General features: G+C 37.2%; 1 protein-coding gene across 1 annotated transcript; it reads left to right on the forward strand.

Moving 5' to 3' along the window:
• The first annotated feature begins 1,560 nt into the window (after positions 1–1,560).
• On the forward strand, positions 1,561–13,212 carry LOC117334593 (inactive polypeptide N-acetylgalactosaminyltransferase-like protein 5). Its single transcript, XM_033894287.1, has 10 exons — positions 1,561–2,231; positions 2,720–2,886; positions 4,342–4,519; positions 5,591–5,794; positions 6,683–6,800; positions 7,768–7,953; positions 8,544–8,684; positions 8,935–9,039; positions 11,524–11,655; positions 12,140–13,212. The coding sequence occupies exons 1-10, from the start codon at positions 1,840–1,842 to the stop codon at positions 12,287–12,289; spliced, it is 1,773 nt and encodes a 590-aa protein (XP_033750178.1). The 5' UTR covers positions 1,561–1,839; the 3' UTR covers positions 12,290–13,212.
• The last annotated feature ends 3,582 nt before the right edge of the window (positions 13,213–16,794 follow it).

The raw sequence follows: 16,794 nt of genomic DNA on the forward strand, positions 1-16,794 counted from the left end.
TCACCAAGTACAATGTATATCTAATATATACCTACCTAAATATACTTTATGACCAGCGAAACGTCCCAAATTAATTACGTTTTAAAGCTGCATTGTGAGAACGTTTTTTGGTAGTATTCATTATCGAATGAGATGTTACGAAGGAATTGAGTTTGAATTAATCATGATATAGATAAGAAAAGCCCTGTGTGTCAAGCTTTAACTACCAAATGTTTAAACTGTTAAGATATTATTTTTGGTGCAAACATAACTACACAACATAAATAGTGGTATACGGGTGGTCAGGTGACACATTGGTTATACACTTGTCTTTCAGGGGTTCGATTCCCCGTTTGGACGCGGCATGGGGTCAGCGGCCTGACCACACACGTGTTTCCATCCGGGCTAACAAGAGTGATTTACTATCAATTGTTATAACTAGTTTGGTAATTGATGTTTGGTATTTTTTGTTTGGTAATTGTTGTTTGGTCAGGTAATTGTTGTTTGGTATTTGTTGTTTGGTACAAATGTATTTGTTGTTTGGTATTTTTTGTTTGGTAATTGTTGTTTGGTAATTGTTGTTTGGTATTTGGTTTTTGGTCAGGTAATTGTTGTTTGGTAATTGTTGTTTGGTATTTGTTGTTTGGTAATTGTTGTTTGGTAATTGTTGAAAGATAATGACTGCGTTTTGTATTCGGTTTGGGAGGAAAGACAACAGATCTAGGACTAGCGAAGGACAAGCATAATCAACTCGGAAAGGGAGAGGTAAAACAGGATATAATATGGAAATTCTGTGGCGGGTGTTTTATTACATAAACTATCCGTGAGAGACTTTTTTCAATACCGAACATTTTTTCTACTTTGATGGGTTGTTGGTATGGACTGAAATATAAACTCATAATTTATAATGTTCCAAAATTACACTCCAACATCCAAAATGTTCAAATTGCATAATTTGTATGAAAAGCGGAGACATATCCCTCCCTTTCTATATCTTTAGGCTAGTTTACATTACCTTCTACATCTCTACATTGTTGATATCTCAAATAAACCTACGTTGTCTCCCCTGGTCTCGGCTTTAACAATTTTTTTTTTTTTTTTTTTGCTTTTTCGTCCTATTCTTCATTTGTCTTTATTGATGTTTTTGTGTAGTTTGTGGGCTTTAGAAGTTCACAATATTTACATATTTTATATATTTCCGTTATACCTGTTACAGTTTCCCGGTAAAAACGTTCACACACTTGTATTTTATGTATTACATACATTATTATTGACATGAGATCGCTACCTGTATTCTGTAACTGACATACATGTTGGACTATATTATATTGGTTTATTCTTTCCATTGTATGATTGATCACTCTAATATTGAAGGCATGACATGCAAATGTGTTAAATAAACGATACTTAGGGGGAAAAGATTTTACCTTAAAGTCATTTTTTGCCCTTAGGGGCTAATCACTTGACTATAGGTGACAATAAAGATGTCGTTTTACTTAATGGCAAAAGAATTGCACTCAATGTCAAATCGTTTAAGGTTAAAAGTTGTTGTAAATGAGAGTTACTTCCCTTTCACCAAAATAGTAATATCCGGTACAGGTAAAATGCACACCTGTACATATGCAGCCACTCACCTGTGCATTGATTAGTTGACGATATTGGTAAACAGATGGATATGCAATTTGTGCGAGGAACAAACTTTTCATCGGCGGTAATTAAATCCGCCATGAATGAGTTACCTGTGTCATTCATAACATTGTTGTGATCTCGCCATTGTAGCCCAGGTGTGTGTACATTATATACACTAAGCGGATTGGGGCTATGCTCGATACGAGGTTTATTGGAACAGTAGTGTAAGTCATGCAAATAACTCAAAACTATTGTTTCAAATTTGAAAGAAGAAAAATTGAAAAGTGGAGTGGCATGATGAGACTTGTATACCGTTACGTGATTGCCGCCTGTGCTATTCTAGCTCTCGTGGTGTTAATTGTGTACAGACAGTATAATGGGAGAAGGAGCCCTAGTAGTGAGGTTATCCGACTCCGTAACTGGGGACCAGGGGCCGTATTCTACAACCCTTTTGGAAATAAATCTGCACTAGCCAGTCTGTCCGACTCCCGGATGCACCCTCCTAACCCTCAGGAGGCGGGAGACCAGTGGATGGTCGACCTACGTAAAAAGCACAATATCAACATCTATCTTAGTGATTCTATTCCTATCAACAGGGCGATACCTGACTCGAGACCCCCGGGGTAAGTTCAGAATATATCCGGGTTATGGCGCAGCTGTAGGTCTCTGTACTTAATGTCAACAGGGAATTACTGATACGTTTCTGATGTCGAGCGGAATCTTTTCATCTAAATATACAAATAGTAATCATGGAAATGGTAACGCGTAATATTGTATAATCTACAGATGCATACACGTGTATACCTTATGTCAATCAAATTGAACTGGTTCCATAATCCTGCTTTCTATTCAATGGAGAAGTAACGCTTCGCTAACGAATTGCTTACAGTGGAAGGGAGGTAATTCTTACTCATTAATACACTTTTGGGCATCAGGATGGACAAAGTCACTTGACTGACATCGAAAACACAAAAGTCAGGGACGTAGTATATATATCACCATGTATAAGTCAACTGTTGGGGGGAGGGGTTATTAGTTCCATAGGGGGGGGGGGGGGGGGGGGGGGGCATTTTCATGTCCAACATGTATAACTACACCAAATGTATTCCAGGTGTAAGACACTGACATTTCCAGCCAAACTGCCAACTCTGAGTGTGGTGATTGCTTACCACAACGAATGGCCTTCTCTCCTACTACGGACAGTCTACAGCATCGTCAACCGGACACCGAAGTCCGTCCTGAAGGAAATCATCCTGGTGGACGATGCCAGCGGGTCCGGTAAGCATAGCAGGCAGTCGTCAGTACTATTGGGTCATTATTACATGTAATTCAGGTATATACGGGTAGGAAACCTTGACTACATTGATTACTGTGAACTTGTTAGGCTTACTTACTCCTGCCATGTAACGTTGTGCCCTTTCTATAAAGTGTTATTGCCCGCCAAATGGCTTTCAATACCATTCAGGTCAATTGAATACATGTACTAGTATTCATTGCACAATTCTAATCAAATAAGCCTGTTGGTTATTGCTAAAGCAATACATGTCCCCTTACCGACCCCCGCTAAAAATAGTATAACGATGACCTTGGCCCAAAACCCCTGAAACTTAAACTTGATCTGTAGCTACTCAAACTGAAATTACATACAAACTTTCACCAACATACACAAAATGTACCTTGAAGCATGGCTGGGAAAAGTGTGGAAAACTGAGTGGACGGCCGGTCTGACAGACGGACGGACGGAAGGAAACATTTAGTCCCCCCAGTTTCACCGTTAAGGGACTAATATGTTTTTTGACCGTTTAACAATATAAGTATAGTATTAGATTATACTGATACAAGCCCACTCTCCTCGGCTCTGATGACTGTTTGATGAATGGAAAAGTTATTTTCATATGTAATACAATTACGCGTATCATCTTCTGACATATTCAGTCTCATTTAATTAAGATACACTTCTCTAAATTCATCATTATGTTAAAAGGCTATCGAATATTGTGCATAATTAAGGAATTTGAAAAGTTAAATCACTTAGGACAAAATGTACATGTAATCTGTGTCGTCAAAATAAAGTTTTACTGTCCAGGTAAAGTGGAAGTCCTGTTACTATAACGATGGTTTTATCCCTCCTATAATTCAATTTCAATTCAAGTTTATTCCTTAGGTCTTTCAGCCCATAAGAGAAAATTACTGATATTGTACACACGATACAATACTACTGGTGTACTCGGGTTGTCCACTGGTAATCCATCCGCCTTTCATCTATAGGCGACCGAGGTTTCATTCCTTAATCGGACATGACAATGAATACATGTATGGTCACTTGGCCCTACCTGCACATTTTCCCTAGGTTTTCCGGTTTCCTTCCAGAGTAGAACCCCTCGCGCGCTTCCACCAGGACAGAAAGGGGAGTTAGTATGAGGCATCTTGCTACCAATTGTTGTAAAATAAACATTGTTTATAAATGTAGTCTATGTAATGCGAATTCGCATGATTGTCGTTCATTGAAAATGCTGATACTGACTGTGATGGAGTAATGTCTAAGACATTGGTGGGGCGTACAGTACATCACAATCTGTAGTCTTAAGAGATATTCGTCAACACATACTGATCACAGGGACTTGGCACAGATTTTTCAAGATGGAAAAATTAGTGCCAATTGCCTGTGATACCGACGCTTTAAAGTTAGACAAGAACATATTACACTTGTTAACCGATGTCTCTGTTCAACAGACGTCTACCAGATGGAAGTGTACAAACATATTCGACAGATCTTCGATGAAAAACTCGTTCAGATGGTGACTTTACCAATTCGATCGGGACTGATTCGTGCACGATTGGAGGGATTCAAGCACGTGACAGGACAGACTGTTGCATTCTTCGATAGCCATATGGAGGTCAATGTTGACTGGTGAGCACCTAGAAATTATCCTGATAAAAGGATGTTTTTTTGTAGTAACGCTTTACATGAAAATAGAAACATTTGATCACGTCATTTTGATAGATAATTTAACTGTCCTGTTCCCACTCGTGACGTGGGTGTTATATCTTTATTATTGTATCAGCATCATTATCTCTCTCATGCACGTTTTCTACTGCGGTTAAGAAAATGACATTTCAAATAACTTCAGACATAATAAATTCATCACAGATAGACATGGCGACACAAATTCTCAGTTCCGCAACACAATATTTGAATAACGCAACTGATTGCCGAGGAAATTTTCCTTAATGTGAGCTATGAAGTCTGATATGTGAGGCGTGCCTAGCTGATATACTACCATAGAACCATGTATGGGAACTTTTTTTTTAATTTGAGTGTGTGAGTCATAAATAATCATGCCAAACCCTGAAACCCGTGTTACTCAAATATTCGATATTTTTAAACAATCCTGAAAACTTCATAGTAAGAAGGTTGACACTAGCACATTTGGCTATGAATTTACTAACAGCCACAGTAAATGTCGAATAATAAATGTGAACTGCACCATACAGCTACTTAGTCCTTCTAGGACTGTCAGTAATGCTGAATGTCAAAGAAATGGAAGTCGGGGAAAAATAGCCTTAACGATGATGAAATATCGTACATTTACCATTGTGAAACATTATATCAATCAAATAAAATGTAAATAAAGTTAATTCCTCTTTTACAATAGACTATTGGGTTTACAAAATGTCGCCTGGTCAATGTACATTTCTTCGTATTGCACAATAAATAAAACAGCTGGTACAATAACGCCAATGTAGGACAGTGTTGCTTTGGCCTACATAATGGACAGGGACTAAAATACATAATATTTGGACCACCCCTAGTGTGTAAAGCACATTTTCTATAATGAACATTTTTACCGAATTTTAATCTAGCCCCCCAAAACGTCTACATCATTGAAGTAACAAACCAAACAATTTTTGGTCTAAACGTTTACAATGAATCAGTTTCGGTTTACACTAATTTCATACTCACCACGTGTTTTTCTGAAAGGGCACAGCCACTCTTACAACAAATAATGGCGGACGATAGGACAATCGCCATGGCACAGCTTGACTACGTGGAGAGAAACAGTTTAAAGTACACCTTTACCAAAGGCTACAGAACTCGATACGGATTCGACTGGCGTCTACAGTTCTTTGAGACAGAATTTAGACAGGACCAATTGACAGGCAAATCCGACATGGATGTTCTTCCGTACGTAACGTATTCATGACGTCACAAAACTCGCACTTTACTTCAATGTAACTCAAAGGAATGTGATTATATTGGTTGTTTACGTTGACAGTATTACAGAGGGAATTGTAGGTCATCGACCTTTATTTAAGGAATGAATTTTATTTTTTCAACATTCATGAAGTCATAACAATATTGGCTTCTGAAAATATTCCATGAATCGCGTTTGCTTTGAAGTATACTGAATGTAAATATACTAATTTCATGGTTGGGGATATGTAGTGTTAAACTTGGACTTCATATCGTTATAATTTAGTTTCGGCTCATCTACTCTCTGAATGATGGATACATATTGAGATATAGAGGAGTAATTTGTCAAATGTTGCTGTTTGCTGTTACTCATAATATACAGGTCAGTTAATGGTTTTGTTATGGCCAATCAATCAATTTAAGAACTTTGATTAAATTTTTTTCACAAAAACAGTGTCACAAGAATTGGAGAGATTTGCTTACTTTGTAAATTCAGTGGGAATTTTAAAAAGACACAAATAAAAAAAAAGTATATGGGAAGTGTAAAATCTATTGTTTACAATATATTGTTCCGGTTCTACTGTTGTGTTACTCTATATCGTGGTATTCTGTGTGGTATACCATCGTATTTTGCATGTTGGAACATACATTAATCCCACAACTACTCTGCTATGTTTTTTGGCAATAAAACAACAAACACTTTGGTTGTCGAAAATTGAGCATTTATTCAAATGCCAGTTATTTGTTAACAAACCAAAAAAGATGGGGGTTTAAATCCAAGTATATTTGGAATTTTATGCTTATTTATGGAACGTTACTAGTGGATTTGATGTATATTATTATGATGGTTGTATATACATGTACTATTGTTTTATGCAGAGGCGTTGTCATGGTCGGAGCTGCCTTTGTCGTGGATGTGAAATTTTTCTCAGAGATCGGTACTTATGACGATGGAATGAAGATCTGGGGAGGTGAAAATCTCGAGCTATCCTGGAGGGTAGGACATGTTACAAACATCCCTTTTCTGTTACACTGTAATATGTTAGTGAGATAACCAGTTTTGACAATGATAAAGTTCGTAATATATTGTTAAAATATTTTTTTTATATCTAGACAACTTACTATTCAATGTGTACACTTTTTCCTTATTTGCGATATATGTACATTTGTAATTGTGTGTGGAATGATACACTCTGTTGTGTGCCCTTGGACACTGAACAGAATAATAGGTAAAACGAAGACAAAACGCAGTTTACATGAAAACCATTGGAAGTGTTTCGGAAGGATTAGCGTCTTCAAGAGGATATCCGCCATACAAATGAATTTTTTAAATCCGGGAGTTGGCTGGTATCAAGTACCAAGTATACATAAGTCAATGAGCATGGATCACGTCTTGCTCCATGTCTCACAAAGAAATAGATTACTGGTTCTCACGTGAAGCCTGTTGCAGGAAGATTTACTTATATGATCTATGTGACTGATATATCTTTGTGAATAGTGCATTGAGAACACTACTGTTATCAATCCATGAAAGCTTTGGATTTGTATTGATTATTTCAGGGTTAGAAGTAGAGTTGAGAGACATAGAAACTGAAACCCCCAGTATCAAACAATGCAGTATTATTAACGAGAGGAAAATATTGTCGATTCAAAATAGCAATGCATAAAATACAAAAAAAGTTTGGTTAAACTGAAGCGAGAAAGACATACCGCGAACAAAAGACAAATATGTCCTTTTGTGAATAGTGATATCCAAAGTCTTCACTAAGATACGATATGCATGCAATCGAGCCATGCCTTTATATACAGTTTTGAATTATTATTAGTCGACGTATTTCACAGAATTAAACCCAAGTTGTTCGACGGATTTTTGGACTGGGTGTTTACGACACAACAAATAATGTCAGTTTATTTTGGCTTAAACCTTCTGAAAGTAAACATCTAATCATTGATGGCTGTTTCAGGTGTGGTTATGCGGGGGTCGCCTGGTGCACGTGCCCTGCTCAAGGGTAGGTCATATTGAACGTGCTCAGCCGTACGACTTCCTCGCGGACAGAAGAAAAGTAGAACTTTATAACTACAAACGGGCGATTAGTGTGTGGATGGACGAGTACTCTCGATATGTGTACGGATTCTACCCGGAAATGAAGGTAAGATAGACGGGTACTCCCGATATGTATACGGATTCTACCCGGAAATGAAGGTAAGATAGACGGTTACTCCCGATATGTATACGGATTCTACCCGGAAATGAAGGTAAGATAGACGGGTACTCCCGATATGTGTACGGATTCTACCCGGAAATGAAGGTAAGATGGAGGGGTACTCCCGATATGTGTACGGATTCTACCCGGAAATGTAGGTAAGATAGACGGGTACTCCCGATATGTGTACGGATTCTACCCAGAAATGACGGTAAGATGGACGGGTTCTCCCGATATGTGTACGGATTCTACCCAGAAATGACGGTAAGATGGACGGGTTCTCCCGATATGCACGGTTACCCCCGGAAATGTGTACGACGACGGGTATTCTCGATTTCTAGAAATACACTGCGCAAAACACTCTGGTTTTTATATTATATATTGTGTGTATATTGTCATTCATCTTTTTGGTTTAGTTTTGTATTTTTTAACATCCTTTTGACATGGTCAATGTAATTTAAGGTTGATAATTCATATTTCATAGTTATAATTAATTACGTATATGATTTTTTCCTTCTCATTTTCGGACTATACAGAGTTTCTCCATGGGAGACGTGGATGAGAGATTCATGCTCAAAAGAAAGTTGCGATGCCGACCGTTTGATTGGTTCTTGACGAATATCTGGCCGGAATTGTTCACATATGACGTTAATGTGACGGCGTCGGGGGGTGTGGGTGTAAGTATTTCTTCCAGAAAAAGCAAGACATACCAGAGAGAAACCCTTTAAGAGAAGCATTGGTTGAGATTACAGCTAAAATCTTGAAAAGCATACCCTTGAATGCAATTTAGATTTTGATTTGATAGAAAGTATGAAGTATACATTTTGCGACGTTTCCAAGCAACGTTAGACATTAATTCTACTTTCTGGGATAGGATATTTCGTGTAAAATAGTGTATAATTATTATGCTGTAATATGTATTTACAGTTGGAGAACTACAAGCCACCGCGTTGCCTTGACAACAACATGTACCTGTTTTCCGCTCCTGCCCCACTCCACGTCAGTTACTGTAACTATCACCTGATGCAACAGGTACGATTCTGGAGGTCTGCTTTAACATATACTGTCGTGATTTAACATGTATTGTCGTGATTTAACATATACTGTCGTGATTTAACATATACTGTCGTGATTTATACTGTCGTGATTTAACATGTACTGTCGTGATTTAACATATACTGTCGTGATTTATACTGTCGTGATTTAATATATACTGTCGTGATTTAACATATACTGTCGGGATTTAATATATACTGTCGTGATTTAACATATACTGTCGTGATTTAACATATACTGTCGTGATTTAACATGTATTGTGGTGATTTAACATATACTGTCTTGATTTAACATATACTGTCGTGATTTAACATATACTGTCGTGATTTATACTGTCGTGATTTAACATATACTGTCGTGATTTAACATATACTGTCGTCATTTAACATATACTGTCGTCATTTAACATATACTGTCGTCATTTAACATATACTGTCGTGATTTAACATATACTGTCGTGATTTAACATGTACTGTCGTGATTAACATATACTGTCGGGATTTAACATATACTGTCGTGATTTAACATATACTGTCGTGATTTATACTGTCGTGATTTAACATGTACTGTCGTGATTTAACATATACTGTCGTGATTTAACATATACTGTCGTCATTTAACATATACTGTCGTCATTTAACATATACTGTCGTCATTTAACATGTACTGTCGTGATTTAACATATACTGTCGTGATTTAACATGTACTGTCGTGATTTAACATATACTGTCGTCATTTATACTGTCGTCATTTAACATATACTGTCGTCATTTTACATATACTGTCGTCATTTAACATATACTGTCGTCATTTAACATATACTGTCGTGATTTATACTGTCGTCATTTAACATATACTGTCGTCATTTATACTGTCGTCATTTAACATATACTGTCGTGATTTATACTGTCGTGATTTAACATATACTGTCGTGATTTAACATATACTGTCGTGATTTAACATGTACTGTCGTGATTTATACTGTCGTGATTTAACATATACTGTCGTGATATAACATATACTGTCGTGATTTAACATATACTGTCGTAATTTATATGTAACATATACTGTCGTCATTTAACATATACTGTCGTGATATAACATATACTGTCGTCATTTAACATATACTGTCGTCATTTAACATATACTGTCGTGATATAACATATACTGTCGTGATTTAACATATACTGTCGTGATATAACATATACTGTCGTGATTTAACATATACTGTCGTAATTTATATGTACCATATACTGTCGTCATTTAACATATACTGTCGTCATTTAACATATACTGTCGTCATTTAACATATACCGTCGTGATTTAACATATACTGTCGTGATTTAACATATACTGTCGTCATTTAACATATACTGTCGTGATTTAACATATACTGTCGTGATATAACATATACTGTCGTGATTTAAGATATACTGTCGTGATTAAAAGACAACAATATGTTATATTAATGTACAGGATTACAAAATCAATCTCAATCAAGCGCTCATATAAACTGTATACATCTATATGTAATGACAAGGTTTGAGGATGGCCAGTGTAATGATTAACTTATCATCTACAATATTAACCGAGCAACGGTTTACAGTTTTGAGATGTTAAGCATTGGGAGAATGTCTGTAGTCATAATTGTCGTACATGTTCATCGTAAGTGATTTATGATCTAGTAATCTATAATTATTACAGCTATCAATCTAGTCTCCAGCCAACATTTTATTTGCTCGCCATTTTTATCAGGAACTGAAGTTCATTTGCAAAATTGTAACGGTTTTATTTTAGACTTGTAAGCCAACAGTAACCAAGCGGTTTTCGAACTATACAGCATTTGATTGTCAAAAGGCTGCCTTATCTACTCGCTAACAAAGTCCTTGACACATTGATGAGCGTTGATTAACGCTTTACTTAAAAAGGCATTCCTTCGTTTGGGCAGCAGAAACATGCAAACTTTCTTTTGATGAAATCTATATCCGAACAAGGATTATATAAGTATTTGTGCCTACTAGTAATGAAGTTAACTCTGAAATGTACAGACCATTGACAAATCGTACACAAATGCCGTCTGTCTTCGCGGTAATTAGTGATACTTCGGGGCGAATCAAGAATTTTTTAGGATTTAATACTAGAAGAAATTTTTGTTTATCTTGAGAGTAAAATTGCCGTATTAATGTTAAGATTATAACTTGTACTACTTGGGAAAAATATACATTTTCCACTTAGTTCCATTTTGACGACATAAACTTTATTCAAACGAAGGAATGTCCCTTTAAGGCTTGACCAAATACAATTTGTATTTTAACATACTATTAAAAATTATTTAGAAAGAAATTCCGATATTGTGTGATTCATAATACATCCACTGATATATTTGAAGTGTGTAGTTCCCTGTACAAGTGTAATGGATTGTTAATAGTTGGGCTTATTGAGGTTATAATCCTCTTCCAGAATTTCGCACTCACCACGACCAAACAACTTCGGACTATACTACAGTGTGTGTATGTGAAGATGGACGGAATGGACCACATCCCTCGTCTAGCCAACTGTCTGGATATAAAGGATCAGTGGGAACATTCCAAGGTAGAGCATAGATTTTTTAATTTTAAAATTTTACATGTATGTCCCACCATTCCATGGTCGCTGATACCGGGTATATAGTGTTACCATTGAGTGTCATTCCATCGTAGTTTTGTTTCCGCTGATGTCATAATGATGATATATGAGTATTGATTTGACCACGGCTAATTGACTTTTTCAGAGTTATTGACATTTTACTTTTAGAAATTTAATTAATTGTTCTGAACAAAATTGGAGAGCTCCGCCTAGCTCCAGTTAAAATTCAAAACGAAATCACAGAAAAAAGATGTAATGCATTGTTCCAATCCTACTCTTTTGTGTCATCTGTTCTTCTGAAAACAGCAAATAATACTAAAAGTTTGGTTCTCGGGGTGGCATTCGGGTCGTTTCAGCACATCTAGTTGTATTCCTTTATCATTTATGAACGTGACGATAATTAAACAGTGTATACTAAAACATTTTAATGTTTGGTTGATTAATTACACAGGAGGGGCACCTGGTGCATTTGAAAACGAGACTGTGTATATCGCTACTTCGCAACACTCTCATTATGCGGGAATGTACGACGGGTGATCCGAGCCAGACATGGACGTTCGCAAGTCAACGCAAGGATGGCAGACATGCTGCTGACTGGTGAAGTTATCATATTCACGTGCTGACCAAAACTTCCACGTGGTTTAACTGTCATCCGAAGGAAACTGTCGAGACGAATCCAAATAGTGTCATTTTCCAATATAGTTTGGATAAGGTTTAACATGCAATAGAGCTATAAATCGTGGGGATAACCTCCCATATTTGTATGTATTATAAAGAGTTATGAAACCCATGGCAGTGACATAAAAGTTCGCCGGGACGAAGTCAAGGGAAACTATTGCTATACTCCCGGCGTCGTCGCCGACGTCGTCGGTGGACAGCTAGGTTAAAGTTCATATAAAATAGTGTTGTGCCAATACTGCAGAACTACTGAGGATACAGCCTAGGTGTGTGGCATGTGCATTCCATGCGGCAAGACTTTTCTTATGGTACATGCACTACTACATTAGCTGACCTGCTGACCTTCACCGTGACCTTTGACCTACTTTTAGGATTTTTTTAACCTTGCCCAGAGTATGTTAACCGTATGAGATACATGTACGTGTGTTCCTTGTGAGAAAATCTTTCCATTGGTACTACATTTGCAGACCTGCTGACCTAGATTGTGACCTTTGACCTTCTTTTAAGAACGCTCGGCGAACTATGTTGTCTTCTGACAACTCTTGCTGTAATGCTTGGATACAACGTGCACACACAATACGTATCCAACGTTCATTTGACGGAATTATAGTAACTTAATATACCCGTAATCATGTTAGAATCAGGATGAGGTATGTTCTCACATACAAAAGGATTGTATAAATGGAAAGTAGAGAATTTTGTACATATTTTAAACTGGTTCTTTTACACATATGTTTCCCAACATGGATACATGGGATGAATAGCCAATGATTGAGTGCCTTTAACATGTTAGATATCACCACTGGTAGATGATCAGTCACAAACAAACAAACAAACATACAAGCAGTCGAATGTGTTGCCGTTTGATCCAGAAGCAGCGTCTGATTTGCGTGTGTCGGATATGTATAATGACGTCTAAAACATAATACGTTTTTGTCCATACACCAAACCAGACCCACACAGGAAGGTCGTCCTTAAATGACCATAGCTCTTGTAGGACGTTAAACAATACGAAACAAAACCATTGTCAGTTCAAGTAATGTACAATGTTATACTGGAGATATGTATATATGCTGATAATTTTTATATCATTTTTCTTTTTACAACGTTCACAAAATAATTTTTTTTATCCAAATTAATACATATGTTTATGTTTTACATTGTCAATACATATCGGTGTTATCCTGTTTTCGGTGTAATACACTGTATGGTGTCCTTATGTGATAACATTGTAGTAGATTTAATTTTACCGGTAACAATGTCCAAAGAAGGATTAATCAACAATGTGTATTATGTGGTTACTGAGTAACGACCGTATAACTCTGTATGGGAATCGTATATTCTGAAGGAGCAGATGGTCGCTATATGCCCGTTATCTAATTTTATCTGTAATCAATAATCAATCAATCTACAGTATAACCACTTTTGTAATTACAAATGTAATCAATTAGATGTATTAAATACCAAATCAAACTGGATGCAGGCCTGTCTTCTTCAGCTCTGATACATGTACCTGTTTAATAAACACTATGAACTTCGTATTTGACGACGACATGTCATTTGTATAATTTGTTGTAGAGTTTGGTTAAAGATATCAACAATCTGGAGATAGAACTTAGATCTAACCGGTTGATTAATGGGACAATGAAAGAAGAAATGCAATTCAACAAAACAAAAATAATACAGGATAGACAAGGCGCGATAGGAGTTACTCCCCTTTAAACATCGTTTTACTTAACGATTTATTAATACATGTACAGGGGAGGCATCAAATTTAACCCGGGATGAAATATCTATTTTGTAACTTTTAAAACTGAATCGAATAAATAGTGGCGATAGACTTATGATCGTACTGACAATGTAATAGTGATACAAAATGCAATTTTAAAATTGATATTTAAATTTAACATGAATTCAATGTCCTTTTTATCACATTACAAAGAGGGTACAGCATATACATGCTTCTACTAACCCTCGCAAGTTTATCTAACAACTACTCAATGGTTTTATTTACATATTCGAGATATCATCTTAAAGCAATCTCGTATACTTGTATCCGTTTTAAAGGAATGCGTTGTACGTTTGTCAAAAAGAGTTTCCGAAAAGCTTAGTCCTCTAGTAGGGAAACATGATTCATGCGCGAAGTAACTTATAATTAATAAATTCTAGATTCATTCTCATCCCCTTTCTCTGCCCACTCACAGATAAGATTTCTAATGAAAACCCGTAACCAGTTGTATCCAGTGACAGGTAGTATACATGTACCTACAACAACAGAAGTGTCCAGCCACAGGATCAAAGACAATGTAGTGTCTGTACACACGTCCACATCGGGACAGTCACACAGAAGGCAACATGGAGCTTAGGAGACGTGTCACTATATGTCAGTACAAATGTGTTTAAAATAAAACATGATTACTAGCAAAAAACTTAGCTGTATTGATCGGAGCGGCCATATTCTTGTATCAAATTTTAACTCGATTTTACCCAACATCCATACCTCACACTTCACCTCAGGACCACTCATCGTCAATTTAGACCTTTACCCTACTTGTATCATTATCTTTATGTACTCCGGTGGTACATGTCATAGGGGGCCATCTATGTTTACCGTAATACATCTAGTTCCCACACCCTATCTCTACTTTCATTAACAATAACCAATATCCACGTACAACAAACACAAGTATTACAGGGACATGTATGTCACCACAAGGAATCTTAACACCACAACTATCACAGGGACTTGTAACATGACAATGACCCGTATACTACCACAACTATCACAGGGTCCTGTAACATGAAATGACCCGTATGATCAGGTCACCACAAGCAATGTTACTACCACAACTATCACAGGGTCCTGTAACATGACTGACCCGTATGGTCAGGTCACCACAAGGAATTTTAATACCACAACTATCACATGGTCCTGTAACATGACTTTGACCCGTATACTACCACAACTATCACAGGGTCCTGTAACATGACTGACCCGTATGGTCAGGTCACCACAAGGAATTTTAATACCACAACTATCACAGGGTCCTACGTCGTAACCACAGGGGACTGTGACATGCTCGACACTACCTATATGTCATTACCACAGGGGACTGTGGCATGCCCCGTACCTCTGTACCTTGGTGTCATTACCACAGGGGACTGTGACATGCTCGACACTACCTAGATGTCATTACCACAGGGGACTGTGACATGCCCCGTACCTCTGTACCTTGGTGTCATTACCACAGGGGACTGTGACATGCCCCGTACCTCTGTACCTTGGTGTCATTACCACAGGGGACTGTGGCATGCTCTTTTTCTCTCGACACAATTTAGAGATCGTTACCACAGGGGACTGTGACATGCTCCACACTACCTAGAGATCGTTACCACAGGGGACTGTAAGATGAGGTTAATGAAGTGCAAACATTTTTATTATATCCATTATTCATTATGCTGAACAATACTTCTGCTTATTCTATAGACAAAACATCGTTATGGCGGAGTTTTTTTTTCAACAGATACTCTTTCTCTTTCGTAACTTCTTTGAAAAAAAAAATCAAACGTTGCTTCTAATATTCAAAGAGTTTATATTATGGGGACTTGGGACAGAATAAGATAGGGGGAGGGGTCTGGGGCCCGCCTATAGGCCTCAAGAAGCTTTCGAAGAAATGGTGCAAAATCCTGCATTCTGAGATCCTCAAAATTGAAGAGTTTTCAATGCGAGAGAACAGAAAAAAGATCTTAAATCTGTGAAAAAACGGAAAAGGATTGGAAATTTAACAGCGCTTTAGGCATTAATCAATGTATTCCCGAGGGCCAGGGTCTGAAATTTCCTGTCGAAGTACATTTTTTTTTATCCTTTTTTAAAAACAATTCTTTGTTTCACTGGTGCGTGTTGCATTGGATTTTTCAAAACTTGTGAAGTTAAGGGGATATAGTCGCGATCGTGAGATCCATTTCCACAGTTGACACAGACATATTTCTCCCGGGCCCCATTTCATTCAGTAATACAATGATCGATGACTTTCTTAAAGGGTTGGAAAGGGTAAACAAGAAGAGAAAAGGGGATGAGGGAGACAAGTGAAGACGAGAAGGGAGACGGAAAAGAGAATTGACGGAAAGAGGGGAGAGAGCGTACGCTGGGTCCGTTCCCCACGTAGTCCGCGCATATGATTCGATGACTGCAGTGGACACCTGCATAATATTAATATATTAATTGGCGAAGTATGTATCGTAGAAGACTTCATGAAGGACACATTTAAAATCTGATCCACAACATAAAATGACGAAAATGTATTAAACAAAAGTATGGAAGGACAAAACATCAGCATGGCGGAGTTGTATACGAGATATACTTTATCTATGAATTCAATTCTTTCGTGACTCCTTTGAGCCGCATTGGCGTAGCCCTGCAGTTGAAAT

This window comes from Pecten maximus, chromosome 9 (assembly GCF_902652985.1).
Source record: "Pecten maximus chromosome 9, xPecMax1.1, whole genome shotgun sequence".
NCBI lineage: Eukaryota > Metazoa > Mollusca > Bivalvia > Pectinida > Pectinidae > Pecten > Pecten maximus.

Excerpts from the sequence above, each read along its gene's own strand:
- LOC117334593 (XM_033894287.1), top strand. The coding sequence starts at position 1,840 with ATGCAAATAACTCAAAACTATTGTTTCAAATTTGAAAGAAGAAAAATT. Across the intron at positions 4,520-5,590 it reads ATGGAGGTCAATGTTGACTG|GGCACAGCCACTCTTACAAC; the intron begins GTGAGCACCTAG and ends TTTTTCTGAAAG. Across the intron at positions 5,795-6,682 it reads TCCGACATGGATGTTCTTCC|AGGCGTTGTCATGGTCGGAG; the intron begins GTACGTAACGTA and ends TGTTTTATGCAG.